The 19,153-nt window shown below is 35.1% G+C and overlaps 1 protein-coding gene across 1 annotated transcript in view; it reads left to right on the top strand.

Moving 5' to 3' along the window:
• Mdfic (MyoD family inhibitor domain containing) overlaps positions 1 to 19,153 on the top strand; it is an 81,655-nt gene that overhangs the window by 39,405 nt on the left and 23,097 nt on the right. Inside the window, exon 4 of the mRNA XM_010621905.1 lies at positions 15,997 to 16,275. Coding sequence (XP_010620207.1) covers positions 15,997 to 16,275 — 279 coding nt within the window. The remainder of the gene's footprint in view (positions 1 to 15,996; positions 16,276 to 19,153) is intronic.

Below are 19,153 nucleotides of genomic sequence, written 5' to 3'. Positions count from 1 at the left end.
ACTATAGACCTGTTATCTTGTAATGTTCAAGTTAGGTGCCTTTAAAGACCACTGTGTCCAACCTCCTTGTTTCTCAGTTGACAAAGTGAGATTGAAGGAGGTAAGGGATTTGTCTAAGGGTACCCAGGTAGTTAGTGGCAGAACCAAGGCTACAATTCTAGAAAATGATCTTTGGTTTTCAGTGAGAATATCTAGTAACTGCTTTAAATTTATCAACTCCTGTATGGGATTTGAAAGTCTACACTAATAGAAAATAATTATTCAAATTAATAGGAATTTTTAAGGTGCTAGGTGGATAAACTTATTCAGTTTTCTGTCAAATAGACTACTCGTTTGTCCCTCAGAATTTGACTTTATGACAGAAATCACTATTGGGCAGTATGCTAGCCATCCATGGTTCCACTATGAGAATTATGATTTTCAAGTGACTTGAATAAGGCAGGAGACAGGAGAATCCCTGGTGAAAGAATATGTTTTTAAGCCCACAAAAGCATTACCAAATGTGTTGCTAAAATAAACACTGTGGAGTTGGAAAGAGGATGAGAACTACTGCTTCAGAATTGTCTTTTAATTAAGGAAAGAAGACTGATTTAGAAAGTTGGAATAAAATATGAAGATAAATACAAGTCAGAATAATAGTCTATTTCTATAATCTAAGAGCAGCAGTGTGATTCCCCTACAACTTTTCACTTCATTATTGAAGAACATCAAATCATTCATGCTGTCCTCTGTAGCCTAAGACAAATTTTCACTCTATTTCAGTTTAAATAGATTTTTTTCTTTTTCAGAGAAATGGATGTATCTCATCCTTTCTTGAAAAGTACTTAAAGTATAAGATTTCTATAAATGTTTCCTAATATTCTAAATTATAGCTGTATTTTACATTTCTGTGCAGTTGATGGCTACTTTGTGTAGCTTCCTTAGGACCCTTTTACTGGGAGCGCTTTGAATGAAATCGAAGTATTTCAGTCGGCTTCTGGTCAGTTGTCCTGAGAGTAGTCTTGTCAGTGAACAATTTAGTATGGCAATGGCTTACGTGGAAAAGAGGCACAAGATCTAGACGAGTACAGAGAGAAGGGTCATGGAAGCAATTCTGTTGTTTTTCTAGCTTGTTTATTAAGGCGTATAATTGTACTTAGGCAATAAATATTCTAGTGGACAGTGTGCATCCCCTAGCCACGCTGGCCTCTCTTAGGTTGATGAAGGTGCTATGGGTGGTCTCTGCTGTGTTGTTAGTTTGGCCTGAAATCTTTACCCCTTCTCTTCAAGAGGCCTCTTCCTCCTTAGATCCTGGTTGAAGTGCCCTTTGTAGCTATCTGAATTAAAATATTTTTCTTTGTTATTCTGTCTGCCATAATACTTTTCCTTTTTGGCAGTTGCCATAATTTTAATCTGTGTGTATTCTTTGTTTATTTATATGTTGAATGTTTTCTTAACCCGAGTTAGCTTGTCTTAGCATTGTGTCTGGCATATAGTAGGTAAACAATGAAGTATTTGATAGAAATGCGTAAGACAAAAAAATCACTGTTCTGCAATAATGGATACTTCTATCCACTATTTATCTTCAAATGCTAACGTTTTTTTGTTTTGTCAATTTTTATTAGCTCCGGTTATTAACAGTATTTTTGTCTACTGTTGAAATACAGAATAATATACTTGTACTCTTTATGAACTCAATGAGAAGTTCATGATGATGAATAAACTTGACATTTTCATTTTTCCAATTCATTTGAATGAGAAATAACAGTAGGTGTTATGAATATGTATGCAATGGTTGTGGGGTTCTAGGGATACAGATAATTACTGTAGATTCTAAAAATCATTAAGGTGTAGCAGAAGAAATCAGATTACATCAGGGAAGTGTAGAGGAAAAGAGAACTGTGCCTGTATTTTCCTTATTTACTTTTTAAAGAAAGTCCAGTATAGCTATTAAGATTCCAAACAATTGAGATTGGGATGTGCAGCAGAACATTATCGTTTTCCTGCTGTCCTTCCATTGTGTCTTTTTGTCTTTTTACTTTTTTCAAAGTGGCGACTGTACTGGTTGTTAGAATAGATATTCTGAATAACATTGTATGTATGAAGCGCTTGGGCCCCCACATTTGATAGGTGCTTGTTGCATGACTCTGTGAATGAATGAATACAGTTTGATGGAGAAGGCGAACTTTTAACAAATTCTTCTCTTAAAACAGAGAGGTGGGAGCCTCCAGCTGCCCAGAGGAACTATTTAACAAAAGACAAGAGCAGATAAAATCTGACCTAGGTTTTGAAGTAAAATAAGAGGTAGTAGAGAGCATCCCAGGAAGAGGAGTAGTATGTGCAAGTCACGGGGACATGAATAATTATGATATTTCTGAGAATTTGAGAAATTTAGTAGCCTTAGAACGTGAAAAAAGTGAGAGAAAATGATGAGATACAAATTGAGGCACTATTGTGAAGGGTTTGGTAATGTTATTATTTTACCCTGAAAACATGGTAAATAGTGAAGCTTTCATCTCTAGGACATCAATATACGTTTAGATAAATTTTAGTTTGTTTTATTTTTTAGAATAAAAAAATTCTAAAATTTTGGTTTGGTAGTGATATAGAAGATAGGCCGGAATAGAAAATCTGGAGGCATTGAACTCTGCGTAAGAGGCCACGATAGCATAGATAAAAAATGATGAGCGCTTAAACTCATGTTAGCAGGAAGATCAAGGGAAGAGAAGGCACACAGAGGCATTTAAGGGATATTTGTGTGAAGGGCATACAGAAAAGGGCTTATTGAGTCAGGAGGTGAGAGGTGCTTTCAGATGAGCAAAGAACCAATTTTGTAATTTGAGACTGTCTTTAGGGTGTGTGTTCTCTTCCCCAGTCCTCCTTGCCCGCCTCTCCTTGCTCCTCCCACTCTCCCTTCCTCCTTTTTCCTCTTCTTTTGTTTCTTTCTCTTGTTTGCTATTTAATTTTTCCTTCCCATTTTGTTGTTTTCTTACCATGTTTCTTAGTTTTGTTTTGTTTTCCTTTAGAAGAGTATCTTCATTAAAATTTATCACACACAAAAACAACACATCTGTCATAGCTTGGATAAAAAGCTTGAAGGTGGGACTTTTGGAAGGTGATTAGATCATGGGAACCCTAATCAAAACAAGGTGTCAGTCGATCAGTTCATAATTGAATGTGCTGTTGGGAGGTGGGCCGTGGTCGGAGGAGGAAGGTTACTGATGTCTGAGTAGGGAAAACCAAGCTTGATACTGTCATTTAACGCTTATTTTCCCTACCTTATAAACCCGTCTTTAACAATATTGAGGGGAAATTAGTAATAGTAAAGCTGGTCTACTTAGGGATTTCTTATTGATGTAAGGTGATAAATATCCTTAAGATCTTTACCAGTAAGCTCTTTGAAAATTTGTTCACCGTAATATACCTTAATGCCTGGAATAGTGTTTAGCGACTTAGTATGTAATAAAAATATTTATAATGGGGCCGGGGATTTAACTCAGTGGTGCTGCCACACCTGTCTTACAAATGCAAGGTCCTGAGTTTAATCCCGGGTACCAAAAAAAAAAAAAAAAAAAAAAAGACCTGTTCTAGTCACTTTGCATCCTAAATTGCTTTGGTAGAATTGTTGCACTCTAATGGAAAAATCATAATAAGAAAAAAGTTGTGTAAATAATCTCAATCATGTGAATCTTTAAATGTGGTTAATGAGTTTGTTCCTCTGTGTCTAGCCATTTGTTGATGCTTGTGTTTTGATAACATTTTTTTGCTCACTAAGATTTAGTGTCTTGATATTTTGATGAAAACAAGAATCTAAAATTCACATTCCAAAAATCGGCCCTTAAAATTTTAAATAGCCCTATAAGGGAAGCAAGATTTCAATCTCAGGAGTAGATAAGATGAAAACAATGAGAAAATAGCATTATTTTTACATATTCATGAATATACTAAAATATTCCCACTATGTTAATCTTGAATTTGTTGTTCACATACAATAGGATTTAACATTCATGTATTTCTGAAAGTTTAAAAAAAAAACCTTATTACACCATTTTCCTGAATATTGTTGTTGGGTTAAATTGGATAAGCAGCTCCTTCCTGAATTCTTAATGAAAGAAACTTGTCAGGGTCTTCTGTAGGAATTGGACATGATTTTTAGGACTTTGCCCAAGGTTGAGTCTTAGACTTTTGCCTAAGTGCCAAATTTTCAAATTATATCAGAAAATACATTACCTCTAGTGTTATTAGAACTAAAGCATGCAGGTTTCCTTATCTTGCACCATATTTTTAAGGAATTTATTGAAATCCTCCCAGTAGCACCTACTCACTGATGAACACTGAGGGTTATAAGCTCTATTAAAGGTCTAGGGAAATTAATAATAATTAAAGTTTCTATTCTTCTGACTTATTCTTTACCAGAGGTAAATTTACTCCTTAAACGTTCAGTTAGCGATTGTATGTGGATTCCTCATTGTACGTTTCCACCACCCAAATCTCAAAGGGATACCAGTTTCACTTGTACATTAAGTTCAGTTTGCTTTTGTTATTGAAAGGCAAAAAAAAAAAAAAAAAACCCAAAACTTTTAGAGATATCATTTTGTCCTGACTTTTCTTATGCTGTTTTTAAAAAGGTTACTTAACTAGTATTTTTGATGCATCTCCCCACACATCCTACATCTGTAATGTGAATCTTTAATTCCCTTGTTATAACAGAGAGAATTTCTTGAATCCTTGCTATAGTTCCACCATTCTTATACTATGCTTTTACAGCAATTCCCTAGACTCACGAAGGTGAAGGATGAAGTTTATAATGGTACTGAATACCAAACTGTTGCTTGATTTATTCAGAAAGGTTGTTATGTGCCGGGATCTAGTGACAGCTTAAAAGCTAGTATAATTCATCATCATCAGCTAATTTTCACCGGGTATCCACTGGGTGCTGAACATCGCACAAGGCTCTTTGTCAGCCTGTGTGCGCCTGATGAGTTTGATGGAATTCTAAGAATGTGGGACCTTGTCTTTAAGGAACTCTGTGCTATTAAGGCCAGTCAGCCAGCACCCAGTGCTGTCAATGTGTGTACAGAATGTATATAACTAGAAACACTTCAGTTTTGCAAAAGGATCATGTAAATAATTTGAGGTTCCATTCTCATTAATATCTATATCTCTACCAGGAAAAAGAGGCAATGTTGGATAGACCAAATATGAGTCTGCTCTCGCCCTGACCTTGGCTCACAAGCATACACTTATACATGTGTATGCAAGCCAATACTTTTTTTGTTCCTATACATATACTTTTACATTGCTTTTTCTTAATGAGATTCTGTTACTCTATGTATGCCTACTTCATCTTTCCCCATGAGAGACATCCAGGTGATACATCTAAAGCCAGTGGTATGGTGTTCCATAGACTTCAAGGCAATGTTTATTTCTCCCATGAAAGGGTTGAAAATCTGTCCTAGATCAGATTTGGCTGTAGCTTCTCATAATCCTGAAATTACCCGTCTAAGGGTAACAGGGGTATAGCATGACCAGAGTGCAGACGTAAAGTACAGAACTGGATAAGAAATATATAGCACTGGTTAGGGATTTTATGGGGGGGAACGGACCATTCCTACTCATCTGGTTGTTGAGTTTCTTTCCTGACTTTGTCTGAGTTCTGTGTCCATCAGGTATCTTTATTGCAACATTTTCCTCTAAGATTTCCCTTTTTTAGGTGTCCTTTAAAGCCATCTTTGACCAAAGGGCTTCAGGGAAGATTCCCTTGAAGAGGCTCAACCAGTTCTTCTCAAGTTGGTAATAGATTTTAGATTTAAGAATTAAAAAATCTAGTTGCTAGCGCCAAGGATGGAACTCAGTGATAGACCTCTTGCCTAGCAGGCTTAAGGGCCTGGGTTCGACTCTCAATCCCCTAAAACAAAAAACAAAAAACAAACAAATAAAAAAAATCGAATTGCTCTTCTGGGAAAAGATTGTATTCTCCATTTTTTTTTCTTAACATTTGAAATTTTTGTGCAATGGCCTGAAAGCAGTAAAAGTTGTCCATTAATATTCCTTTAGGCTAATAAGATAATGATCTTACAGAACAAAATAGTTGCCAGAAGTAAGGACATAAGGACCGAAGGGGAAAGGAACCAGGAGAGTAGTGAATAGCTATAGAATAGCTATACTATATGTATATGTTGAGAACTGAATCTTATTATGTGTATAGTTGAGTTCTAAAATTTGTAAGTTTTTATACATACTTTCATTCAATAGACATTTAAATTAGCAAGAACAGAAAAAATAATTACTTCAGGGTGGAACAGTCACAAGCCTTTAGTCTCTAGGGTAGGGATATTCTTGGCTATAAAATTTCCTTACTGTTGCTATTGATTGCCTATCTACCACTATACATTTTTTGGAGGTGGAAATAAAGGCTTCATTTTCTGGTAACTGGCACCAAAGTTGGTTGCAACAAATATTTGACTGTGGTTCTTACTTAGTCGAGTTTGAGGCTCTCCCTATCTCCTGTGATCTGACTTCATGGCTTCCTGTCAGTAGCTCCACTGGTGTGGGTGGTGAGGTGCCCCAGGTTGGTGCTCTTTCCTTGCACTTTATTCCTTGTGAATGGTTTCTCTGAACTTCTCATGAGCAGGGAATAGTGAGGCACTTGAGAGAGCCTGGGGTTTTGGGCTTCCACACTTCTTTCCCCTCCCTAATACCTCATATTCCACTTTCCAGCACTCTAATCAGAGCACTAACGTGAGATGGTAACAAATAATCAATCTATTGACTTACGGATAATCGATGATCATCTGAACTTTAGTGGTCCCAGATCACTGGTTATGAAGGCTGTTGTGCACAACTGTATATATGTGAACTGCAGTTAACACCCCTGGGGACTGGGGCTTTCCTTTGCCCACCTAGGCTGTACTCTCGCTGGAGTGGCTTTTTGAAATTTGTTGATAGGTTCACTTTTTTGGATTTACATAAGAGCAAATCTTTTTCATGTTGCTGGCTAGTAACAGACGTGTTATTTGCAAGTGAAACAGCTTTTAATAAAGCTGTCTGCTTTTGCTAGTTTTCTTTTATCTCAGAAAAATGGAGTTTGTCCTTTTATTATTGTCACTACTGAAGACCATAAGTTCGGTGTACCGATCCATGAGCAGTTATGCAGAGTACCCTAATGATTTTCCCAAAATATATACACAATATTTATCCCATAAACTGATGACATCATGTTTACTAAATACTGCTTCTCAATGTTGACCTTTGGCTAGCATTGAGCATTCTCATTGGTCCCATCCTTGCTATTACTTAGCTTGCTTTACAATCCAGTAATCCATTCTTGATGTGCTTTTTATATTGGATCATAGTTCTTAGTTTCAAACTTTTTCACTTGTACCTTCACTGAATCAACGTCCGTATCACACACAAAAAGGTAAAGGGTCCTAGATGTAGGACTGAGTCTAGGATCTATATCAAAAGGCAGCTCGGTCTCTGCCCAAATGTCAACATGCCTGTTACACTGAAGCTTACAAGTGCTGCATGCCTCTTAATGAAAGGTCTTCTTACACGATTTGTTGTCTTTGAATGCTGATGAATCCTGCTGATGAATTCTGAAGTTTCAAATATTTGAGGGTTTTGGTTTATGCTTATTATTACCAATAACTTTTAGCCAATATCCACTCTGATTTTACTCTAGTGTATATTAGTTAATGTTTTTATATGCTGAACTTGTTAAGTGAAGTATTTATTAAATATTATCTATTGACAATACTTGTACTTGACTGCTTCTATATGTAAAGATAATACTTGAAAACAGCTTAGCAGGTATTTTTATATGACTATGTATTTACAAAAATAAATATCAACAATGATTAAAACATGTTTGCATATAGAATTTGTGCTGAAACATCAACAAAATTGAAGAAATGTTCAATATCTGGAGTTCAAAGTATAACTAATAATCACTACATATTCCTTGCTTTGATATTGGTTTGAGAATTCTGAGTAAAGCTTTGGGTCTTTTCTTTTTACAGTAGCACTTTTCAGAGGTCTCTTTGCCCATTAATTCCTTAAAAAAACAAAGAAATACCTTTTACATCTTTTTTAAAAATCGTAGATATATTTGTTCTGAATGTGCCCAGTTTTGCTCATTAGAAAATGGAGGAGTTATTCTTTAAAATAGAAAAAGAAAAAATTATGACTGGATTATTGTTTGAAAAGCTACCAGCTTAGAAAAATTTTAGTATGTGAAAGTGTGAAAGAGATTTTAGAAACATCATTCCAGGGCTGGGAATTTAGCTCAGTGGTGCTGCTGCCTGCCTCGCAAGATCAAGGACCTGAGTTCCATCCCTGGTAACAAAAACAAACAAACAAACAAACAAACAGAAAAACAGAAAAAAGAGAAAGATCATGCCAACATAACATTTTTAATTGAATTAATGTTTTTATTCATACTAAAGCACTACGGCTATTTTCTACAAAATGTTTATAAATGCATGAACATTTATTTATGTAGATGTATATATTATACAGTTTTAAATAGTTATAAGTGGAAATGACTTTTATCAGTCAAACTAAGTGACAGAAGTACCTGTTGAATCAAGGAGCAAAGAGATACCACAGAAATATATCATCTTGCTAGGAAGACATGATATTTTATTATGTAATATAAAGTTCATAGAAGATAATCCATAATAAAGCTTACTAATTTAAACTGAAAGTTATTTGTTCTCAAATTGATAAGTAGTAGTCTCACATTACCCAAAAATTAACTAGAAACTCTGATATGTGATGTCTAACACAATATGTGGCCAGGTTTGTGTTCCCTTGAGGATAAAAAATATTCTTAGAGATAAAAACTACAGTTGGAGGAAATATGGCTTATAATCTGAGGACATTTTTAGTAAAATATCCATATCTTAACAGAAAATGCAGATCTTCTTCTTTATTATTTTGAATTTACTTTTTGTAAAATTACAATTTTTCTGAAAAATGTAGGTAATGTTTGCATTTTGTCTAAAGCATGCTTATGCACAAAGGTGTTTTGGATTAACATAGAAAAGCGTAGAATTAGTAACATAATAGTACACAATTAAAATTTAAAAAAGCTAAATAGTATATCAGAAAGAAATGGGGAATTATGTGGTGGAGAGGGGAAAATGCATGAAGATCTGTCACTATCTCTTACTTTACCATTGAAGGTTCTGACGTGGAAATACTGACTCTACGGTTCAAACCCTAGTTTGTCTTGTTCAAAGTCCACATTATTCCCACAATTTGTTGTTCTAGTATCTTCTCTAAAGAAAACTGCAGCAGTTACAACTTGCCCCATATAAAGGTGACTAACTCATCCCAGTTTTCCTGAGGTTTACCTGTGTCTGAAGGTAAGTTTTCTGTATCTCAAGATAACCCCCTCCTTAGTCCTGAACAAATTGGGATGATTGGCCATCCCCACTTGATACCCTCCTTGCCATGTTAAGGATGGAAATTTGATGGAATTTTATGTAATTGTCTTCAGAGAGTAAGCTATGCCTTGGATGGACAATTTCCAACAAAACTGTCTGATACCATTACTGCACCTCCGTAGTAATCAGATCTTGTACACATTACTTGCTTTCTGAGATCCATCGTTGACTGTGCATTTGGGAGGGGGCTTTTTACTTCTGCTAAAAGACTGGTGACATTACTAGAAGACCCTCACCTAAATGTTTCTTTCTAGTGAAATTTGGTGTCTTTTGGATCATTTGGGGTTAGGGGCAGTTATGTATCACTGTATGTATTGGTTTATAGACCATGATAGTAACTGCCTGCATTCTGTGTACTAGGATACAAGGTCCACCCAGGATCTGGATACTGAGGTAGGCTTAGATCAAGGTGATGAAGAAAAAAAACCAGACATTAACTCATTTATTTATTTATTTTACTTAAATTTACATTATATAGCAATAAAAACCTAACGTAGTTTAATCTTATGTCATACTGAAGTAACTTTATATCTATTTTTAAAGTTGTTACTGTGCATAGATGCATATTTTGCATATATCATATTTAATGTGGAGTCTTGTACATATAGTTGGTATATAACATTTTATATATATATATATATATATGTATATATGTAAAAAATATTTGTGTGTATGGGTATCAGTGTGTTTGTCCTATAGTGACTATGGGGTAGCAGAGAAATGTTCAACAAGAAAAATTTTGTGAACTATTCTTGAGAAAAGTAATTTACATTTACACACAGTTGTTTTCTCTCCTCCATATTCTGTATTGGTTGTTTTGTTACTGGTAATTTTATTTATTTTTATTTTTATTTTTTATTTTTTAGTTACTGGTAATTTTAAATCCTAAGCATTCAGTTTTGATTTTCCTATATGCACATCAACCATTTAAATTGACTAAGTAGCAGAATTCTTTTGTAATTTTATTAAATCTCACTTGTGTAAAGAGACCAGTAACTGAAGATGACTGGCACATGTTAATAGATTATATGCTGTAGCAAAATGCTGCTTTATATTGCTACTCTAGCAGCTGCCATTTCAAGTATAGTTATTAGTAGCTACAATATCACCTGGCTTGAAAAATTATCAAAAGAAGTTCATGCTATTGACTCATTTATTCTTATATTTATTATTCTTATTGAAAATCACTAGACCTAATTCTATTGGTTTCCTTCCTGATTGAAAACATTTGAACCTAGAAAGCAAGGTATTTCATAAGACATTTGTAAGTATTCATCATGGATATTAAAATTACAATCACCCTGCATTGTGTGAGCAATGATATACAAAAAAAATCTATACACATATAGTAGGCAGGTGACCAGTGCTATCCACTTTTTAAGATGCTGAATGTTCTTATAACTGGCATTTGAAATTTCGATGTGTATTGCATTCGTTACTGAATATAAAGAATACATTTTTTTGCTCATATAGAGTAAATTTAAAATGAGGTCTTTTGTAGAAGCACCCATCCTGTTTAGAGTGCTATAACAGATGCTGAGTCTTCACATATCAAACAAAATGCCAGCTTTCTGTAGAAAAGAGGTGTCAAAAAGTTTCTTTGTACCTTTAACGCATGTGATTATGTAGTACAAAATGCAGAGTTTGTAAAATTTCCTGAATATACAGGCAAAAAAATGAATAATTCAAAACATCTCATAAGTTCTACATTCTATTGTCCCTTTCTAACACAGGCAGAAGATAGGAGTGCACTCCCAGTAGAGCTGAATTTGCACAAGTTACACCTCTGGAAATGCCAGATGGTCTATGGTCTACTTTTGAGAGCTGTCACATACGTAAAGATTTGAAAAAAGAAAGACAGCTGAATGAGAGCAGCGGATCATTAAAGAGAGAGTGAGGGTCCCTAGACATCACTTGTGTTTTAAGAAGCATTGTGTCGTTCCATATTAGCGTGCTTTTTTTTTTTAAAGCCATATACAACTTCCACACAGTAAGGAAAATAATTTGTTTAACACCAAAAACTTCTGGTTTAGTCAGTCAGGCACTTTGATTCTTTATTCAAAAATAAAACCACGTTTCCTACTTAATTTTAATTGTAATTTTACCATGAGTTTGAAATCATCCCGATTAAAATGGATCAACCAAGTTGAATTTCATGTCTGTTGATGTAACTTATATATAGGGCTTATCTAGTTTTGATTCGACTTTTTGCACCCACCTGGAAAAATTGACTAAAAATAGTTTTAAATTTTTTAAATGTTAAAACACTGAAAGAAGAGATAATACTTGGTTACCTGACCATAATACAAAGCACAGTAAAAATAATTAAGTGATGCTGAAACAAAACCAATGAGCTCTCATTTTTCTGGCAACAGAAACAAATGATTTTGAGGATTGAAATGTAAATAAATCATTAAAAATATGTTATAGTATCCTTCCAGCTATACCCAGTAATTTACAGAGTCAATTTTCATCTTAGGAAAAAGGTCGAATCTGTCAATTTTAGAATTTGGTGGCAAGACACTGTTGTCTTTTACAATTTTGCTTTTATTTGTTGAGAATGTTTAACTATTAAATAGTATTCTACATTTATCTTAAACTGTGGAATATAATGGTACAGTTTTGATTGATAAAGAGTATCCCAAACACTGGTCAGTGATGTTTTGACTTTCCCATGCTCCCTGATTGCTTAAACTGTTCTTTTTAGAGAAAAAGTGACCTAAAACATTACCTATATTTGGAGAGATCACTGAAAAGTGCTCTGAAAAGAATACCACACAGTGTTAGGTTTAACTGTCTTCTTTGGCATCCTTTTTAATGAATATGCATAACTAGCAGTCTCAATAGCAGTCATTAGAATGTCACCTTAGCTGATTCAAGAAGTTATGAGAGTAGCAAATTAATCTTTAAATCGAACCCTTGCACACCCATATGAAATGCATCTCCAGTTTTACATGCCTTGATTTGTAGATTTTGGTCATGAGAAGGGTGACATATATCTTTGGTAAATAACCTTTTCTCTTGTTTCCTTTTCATTTGAACTTAGGGGAAAGAACTCTGCTGGATTTTATTACCATTATTTAGGGCTTCTCAAACAATTTCTTTTTAGACAGTCTTTCTCCTTTGTTATCACTATAGAATTGAAAAACTATAAGATCATCATATGTGCATTTTACAAATCAAATGTTAATGGACGCAGCATGAAAGGACACTGTGAAAAAATGAATATTGAATGGTTTGATACGTTGTTTTTCTTCATAAAGAAGAAAAAATTAAAGAATGGTGTGCTAAATATTTTCTGAAATACATACTTTTTGTCAAAAATATTACCAAGCCTTAACTACTCCTCAGATTATAATGATCAGTCCCCTTTGGAAATTTATGAGCATTATCTCACTCCAGAAAGAAAGGCTGCTATCAAGAAATCAACCAATAACAAATGCTGGTGGGGTGTGGGGAGAAAGGAACCCTTCTTCACTGCTGGTGGGAGTGCAGACTGGTGCAACCACTGTGGAGATTTCTCAAAGAACTTAAACTAGAGGTTCTTTTTGACCTAGTTGTACCTCTTCATGGTATCGTCCCAAAATAATTAAAAACATCATACCACAGCAATATAAGCACACCTGTGTTTATAGCAGCAATGTTTGTAATAGCTAAATCTTGGAAACAGCCCAAATGCCCATCAGCTGAAGAGTGGATAAAGATGTGGTTTTTTTTAAAAAAATTTTTATACAATGAAATATTACTCTACCATAAATAAGGATGAACTTGTACAGTTATAGCTGGAGAGACCGTGAGACCGAGACCATACTCTTAAGTGAAATAAATCAGACACATATGTTTAGATACTGCATTGTTTCTCTGGCGTGAAAACCTGAGTGTGGAAATAGAGACAGATGTGTAATGGATGTTGCGAAATGGGAAGAAAGTGTTCAGATGGGAAGGGGAGCAAGGGAGGAGGGAGGGAGAGAGGAACAAAGGAACAAGGAAAAAAGTGAAAATCGGAGGAAAAAATGGAAAAGCTTTTGTACATGGGGAGGGGAGGGAGTTTGGGGGGAGAACGGGATAAAATAAAATAGCATTTTTTAAAAAAGCATCACATATTCTTCAAAAGCTTTGCCTGCAGTACTTTTTCTATTGCACAGCTTTTCATGTGATATTTAGTTCTTAGGTCAGAGTTGTAGTAGTCATATAATTTACATTTTATAATGGTTCATACGCCTGAACAGACTAAAAAAGCAGCTTAAGATTTTGAAATTCCAAGAAAACTGAGAAATAGTAAAATTTCCACACTGGACATTGTGTGCTCTTCTTGTTGTTTTTCATGGTGTTTTTGTTGAAAAGCTATGATTTAGCTTTGCTTAAGATCTACCCAGTAAAATAATCTCATTACTTAACCAGATACATGTTATGGGGGGAGGGTGTCAGAGATTGTAGCTGCAAAAACCAGAATCCGTCTTCACTCATTCGTATAGAGAATATATTTGTTAGCAGTACATGTTCTCTCTGAGACACAGCGGAGGATTCATTCAATAGATGTTCTTTAATGAAAACCCCACTGGTCACATTAGGCCGCTGATCTACTAGAAAGCAGACAGCAGAAGGGGCAGCCTCACTGTGTAGGCCAACAAATGGCTTTCCGCTGACTGCTGAGAAACTCCACATCCCCAGGGTGGCTGACACCTCACACCAGTCACGTTCTGCACTCGAACTCTGCTTAACATCTCATATGCTATAACACAAAGTTTATCTCAGTTTTCTATTGAAAATTTGGTTCATACACCTGGCGGCAGAGGACTCAGGATGGGATACAGGAGTCTATCGAAATGGATATTTTCAGAAATACTCAGCAATATAAATGATGAAAATTCATCCTGTTTGTTTTAGGATTTATTGTTCAAAGAATCAAATTGAGGGCCAGGGATTTAGCTCAGTGGTTCTGCCTCCTGCCTCACAAGTACAAGGTCCCGAGTTTGATCCCCAGTACCAAAAAAAAAAAAAAAGAAGGGAATTAAATTGATATGCTTTTCTTACTATCATGCTATTAAAATAGACTCCTATATATTTTCACATTGAAGACTTTTGCTTTTCATATATTGGTGTTTAATAGATTAGGAGTTTGTTTGCACGAGGTGTATATGCACATGTCCGCACACACACCTTCACACCTGGATTCCACGGACCGATTGGCTATGTCTGTGTCGCCGGTCAGTGCCACGCTGGAGTCACTGTCATTTTCTAAGAAGGTTACATAGCTAATACATTAAGTTCCATCACCACCCTTTTCTACCTTAAATTTTCCTCTGTGATTCTTGATTATTCTTTCTTACTTTTGGATTGGCTTTTCAAGTTCCATAAATAAGCCAATTGAAAATGTTAGTGGGAATTGAATTAATGAAATAAACAAAAAAAATCAGCACATTAACATAATTAATATATTTATATTCTCCACTGGGCTTCTTGTATGCCTTTTTGTAATATTTGGCAACTTTTTGCAATAAAAATATCTACCCATTTTTACTTGAAGTTCAACCATTTACCAGAATTTTTGTTTTTTCGGGGAGGCCTTTGGGTTTTTCCTTCCTTCCTTCCTTCCTTCCTTCCTGTTTCTTTCTGCTTTCTTTTGCTAGGTGAAATAAAGTTTTTCTTATATATTTGCTGATTTCTGTTGGCACATTGGAATATTGCTGATTTTTTTCACAGCTGATTCTGTGTAAGTCTCAATAAATTCTTAATTTTTGAGATTTTTATAATCTCGTAGACTATCTCAAAATATTCAGATCTGTGCACAGCTTGACAGTTTTGTTTTTTTCCTTTCCAGAATCCAGACCTATTTTTTTCTTTCCTTTCCTTCTTGCTTTGCCAGAACTTCCTGTGTAATGTTGCACAAGAGAAGTGAAGGTGTGCGTCCTTTGGTTGGATGGGGCCCAAACAAGAGCCCTCAAAAGGATGTTTACTTTTGGTAGCTATGTTGCATCAGAATTAAACAACTCTCCTATTTTAACTTAACTTTTCATAAGTCATTTATTTTGAAAATCTAAAGAATAAATATAGAAAATATTTTCTTTGTAGGATTTATAAAAAAGAATAGCATATTCCTCTGTAGTGCTTTCTTTATTGCCCAGCTTTGACTTCTTGAATTAAGTGTTGCTTTCACTTCAAAAGGATTGCCATATCATTAGTAGGAGTATTAGAATAATATCGGTGAATCTGTAGCACCCAAAAGAGGTCTCAGAGTCTAGAAAATAATAAACTTTTGCTGATGAGTGTTGATTTATTCTTCAAATTTCTAATTTAACTATCCTTTAAAAATACCAAAAATACAGATTTTCTACTCTACTTTTTATATCTTTGTGTAAAGTGACTTTTAAATTCTATTCCTATTTTTCTTTTTAATGACTTCGTTTCCTTTCTTCCTGATTCCCTTTTTCCTTTCTTTTCCTCTTCAGTTTTAGTATCATGAGTAAAATCTTAAATCTCAGGTACTGACTGCATTTTCATCATTATAAAATAGCAATTTTTTTTTCTTTTTTAACTGGATGAACTTTTCCTGTTTTTCCTTTAGCCCAACCTCAGCGCTTGCCTCTGCTGCAAACTTCAGCACAGGAACCGGGTGAAGAGGAAATAGGCAAGATAAAGAAAGGAGGCCAAGCAAATCTGAGCAATGGCAATGGAATTCACCATGGGGCCAAGCATGCATCTGCAGAAAATCACAAACTTTCAGCTCCTGTTTCTCAAAAAATGCATAGAAAAATTCAGTCCAGCTTATCTGTAAATAATGATATCAGTAAGAAGAGCAAAGTAAATGCTGTCTTTTCCCAAAAGACAGGCTCTTCACCTGAAGGTAAGTTTGAAATCTATGCATATTTTATTTGACTGGATACAAAAATCATATCCACTGGTAATAATTTGATCAAGCAAACAAACAGAAATGTTTGTAAAATGCCTCTTAACTTCCTCAAAGGTAAGTACAAGACAGAAAAGGAAGATTTGGAAGCTGATATCCTGCTTTTAGATTATTGTCTTCCAGAGCGAGTAGTCATCACTACTTCAAATGTAACTGCTATACCTATTCAATGACACATTTTCAAATATGCACACAGCATTTTGGAGGCATGTATGAGTACCTGTACTTTTTTCCCTCGTCAATGCAGTATATCATTCAGTACTGCAGATAGGATGACTTGCTTGTATTTTTGTCTTGCAAATCACTTCTTACATATGCAAAGCTCAAATGAGAAAATGATTAGATAATTGTCTGGCTCTTGCCAGGCAATATTTATTGCCTGCTGCCCTTTGTCCTCCAGCCTACCCACTGCCTCTGCCACGCCCACTCCTCCCCCTTCCAAGCTTGCTGTGCTCTTCTGTCCTCCTTGGAGACATTTGATTGTGGTCTCCAATCTCTGAGAAGCCAGTTATTACCTCTTTGCTTCTCCCTCATTTTAACCTCAGCCAGAATAAAGTCCAGTTAAATCCTGTGAACCTGAGAAAGCGTTTTCTTAGTTATGAAACAAAGCGGTATGATGGTGGTTAATCTTCAGATTCTTTTTCTAAGGTTCGTTATATCATATGAAAGACAAAAGATTCCTCCCACAGTCAAGGTTCCAAATTTTTCCCAACATGCCCTTTGCTCTTCTGCCTTTCCCCTGTTACCAGTTCTTGGGAAATGTAAAACCTTGAAAAAAAAAAATATATATATAGTCTTATTCCCTTTACTTTTCCATTGTATTTGTCAGGGAATCTTAAATAAAGAAATTTCTGTGGGATGCCTCTGTGTAGTTGGCCATGCCTATTCATAGAGGTAAATTGAGTTGTAAATAGGAAATTGTATTGAGATTTACCAGTAATGAGTGGGAGAAAGGATATTACATTTTGGCTACAGGAGTCTTAAACTCAACTGAGGCAAAGTGTTAGGTTGATCAAATGATATGATAATAAATGGTCTGCATAGTTCTAGGTCAGTGACACTACTTTCCAAACTAATTAGATTGAAAGGGACATGATTGACATTTTAAAATGAGTTTGACAAGTGAGCTGCGTGGTCATCTCTGAAGTGTAGGTAGGCTGTTAACTAAACTGGCTCTCCAAGGAGTTGAGAAGGCGATGCAATTTTCTTTAGAGGATCTTCACTTCTAGGTGATGGGGTGAAATAATGGAACACAATTGAAATCTACTTGTTTTATACATTTGAATTTACTTATAATGCCCCTCACCTCTTATTTTCCATTTGATATTTACTTATTTTAGTATTAAAGCATAGTAACATTTGCATATCAATCTGCCTTGAAATACATATAGAATTTTTCATTATTGCTTGGTTTTAATATCATCTCTGAGTTTATTTCTAATGTAAGAATACAGATTCATAAGTAACATATGAAGTGCATGAAAAATCAACGCTGTATGATTAAATATAATTTACTCTTCATCTTTTCTTGCCCCTTTTACCCATTCTTAGTCTCCCGTCCTTTTCCTCTTCTTCTCTCTCATCCTCGTTCCTAATTATGACTGACCACAAAGACCTCCATAAACGGAGACCTTGTAATCTGTTCTTACAACAAAATAATATTTCAAGATTCAGTTGCAAATACGAAGAGTATAAAAGAGAAATGAAAGCATCTCAATATATCCTATCCGTACCTTCTCAACAGAGAAGGCCACAGGATTTAGCTAATTTGGAGTTTCTTTTGTGAGTATTTGAATCTAGATTTTAAAAATCCTTGTTCTAGTTCATGCTTCCTCATTGGATGTCTTCAAGATACTTGTCGCTATTTAAAGTCTGTGCCTCATTATTTTGTTATTTCTTCTGATTTTCATTTTTGAAGTTAATTTTACTCTCTGGCAGTGTGCTGTGGAACCCGCCGCTCCACCCCACCACAAAAAAAAACATCCAAACAAACAAACAAGCATATTCACTGAACTAATAGATGACAGATTAAAAGGAAAATATCCACTAGCCTAGGGATGTTGTTTATCTAGGACTGCTATAAAATTTAGGGTTTTGACTAGACAGTTTGAAAGTTGATTTGGAGATTGTATGAGTCTCTTTTTATAGCAAAGTTGCTTCCCTTTCAGGACAAGTCTTTTGTTCTATAGAACATCTAGGCCTTATTGTAGGAAATCTAAAACATTCTGAGCCTTACCAGACAATGGCAAGAAGGGTTTTGTTGGACTGGAATAGTGCCTGATGCTAGGAGACTTTGAAATCAGAACAGTAGATTTTGAACAGGCTTAATTTGTTATGTAAATAAAAATGGATAGGAATTTCTTTTTAAAGAGCAGTAACAATGATAGCATTTAATGGGTAGACTTTGCTCAGTTTTCTGTTTTCTATTTCACAGTTGTTTAAAGTCTTCGTCCTCTGTACCTGCTCTCCTGATGGCAAATGAACAAACAATCGTAAAGTCATACTATTTTGAAAAACCCCTAAGCAGCTAACTGCTGGGCATGGTGGCACATGCCTGTAATCCTGGAACTTGGGAGGCTGAGGCAAGAGGATTGCTGTGAGTTTGAGGCTAGGCTGGGCTACACAGTGAGTTCAAGGTCAGCCTGAACTGCATAGTGAGATCCTGTTTTTTTAAAAAAAGCAGCTAGCTATGTCTGCTTTGACTGTTATTTTTGTTTGCATGATGCTTGTGATCGGCAACTTGAACATTTTCCTGGTTTGGATGATGGAATTACGTATTTAACTATTTTACAGTGATTCATTAAAAGCACTAAGG

This window comes from Fukomys damarensis, unplaced genomic scaffold, assembly GCF_012274545.1.
Source record: "Fukomys damarensis isolate Sample0158 unplaced genomic scaffold, DMR_v1.0_HiC HiC_scaffold_4, whole genome shotgun sequence".
NCBI classification, from domain to species: domain Eukaryota; kingdom Metazoa; phylum Chordata; class Mammalia; order Rodentia; family Bathyergidae; genus Fukomys; species Fukomys damarensis.
The sequence above is the reverse complement of the archived record's forward strand: the minus strand, read 5'-3'. Positions and strand labels throughout refer to the sequence as shown.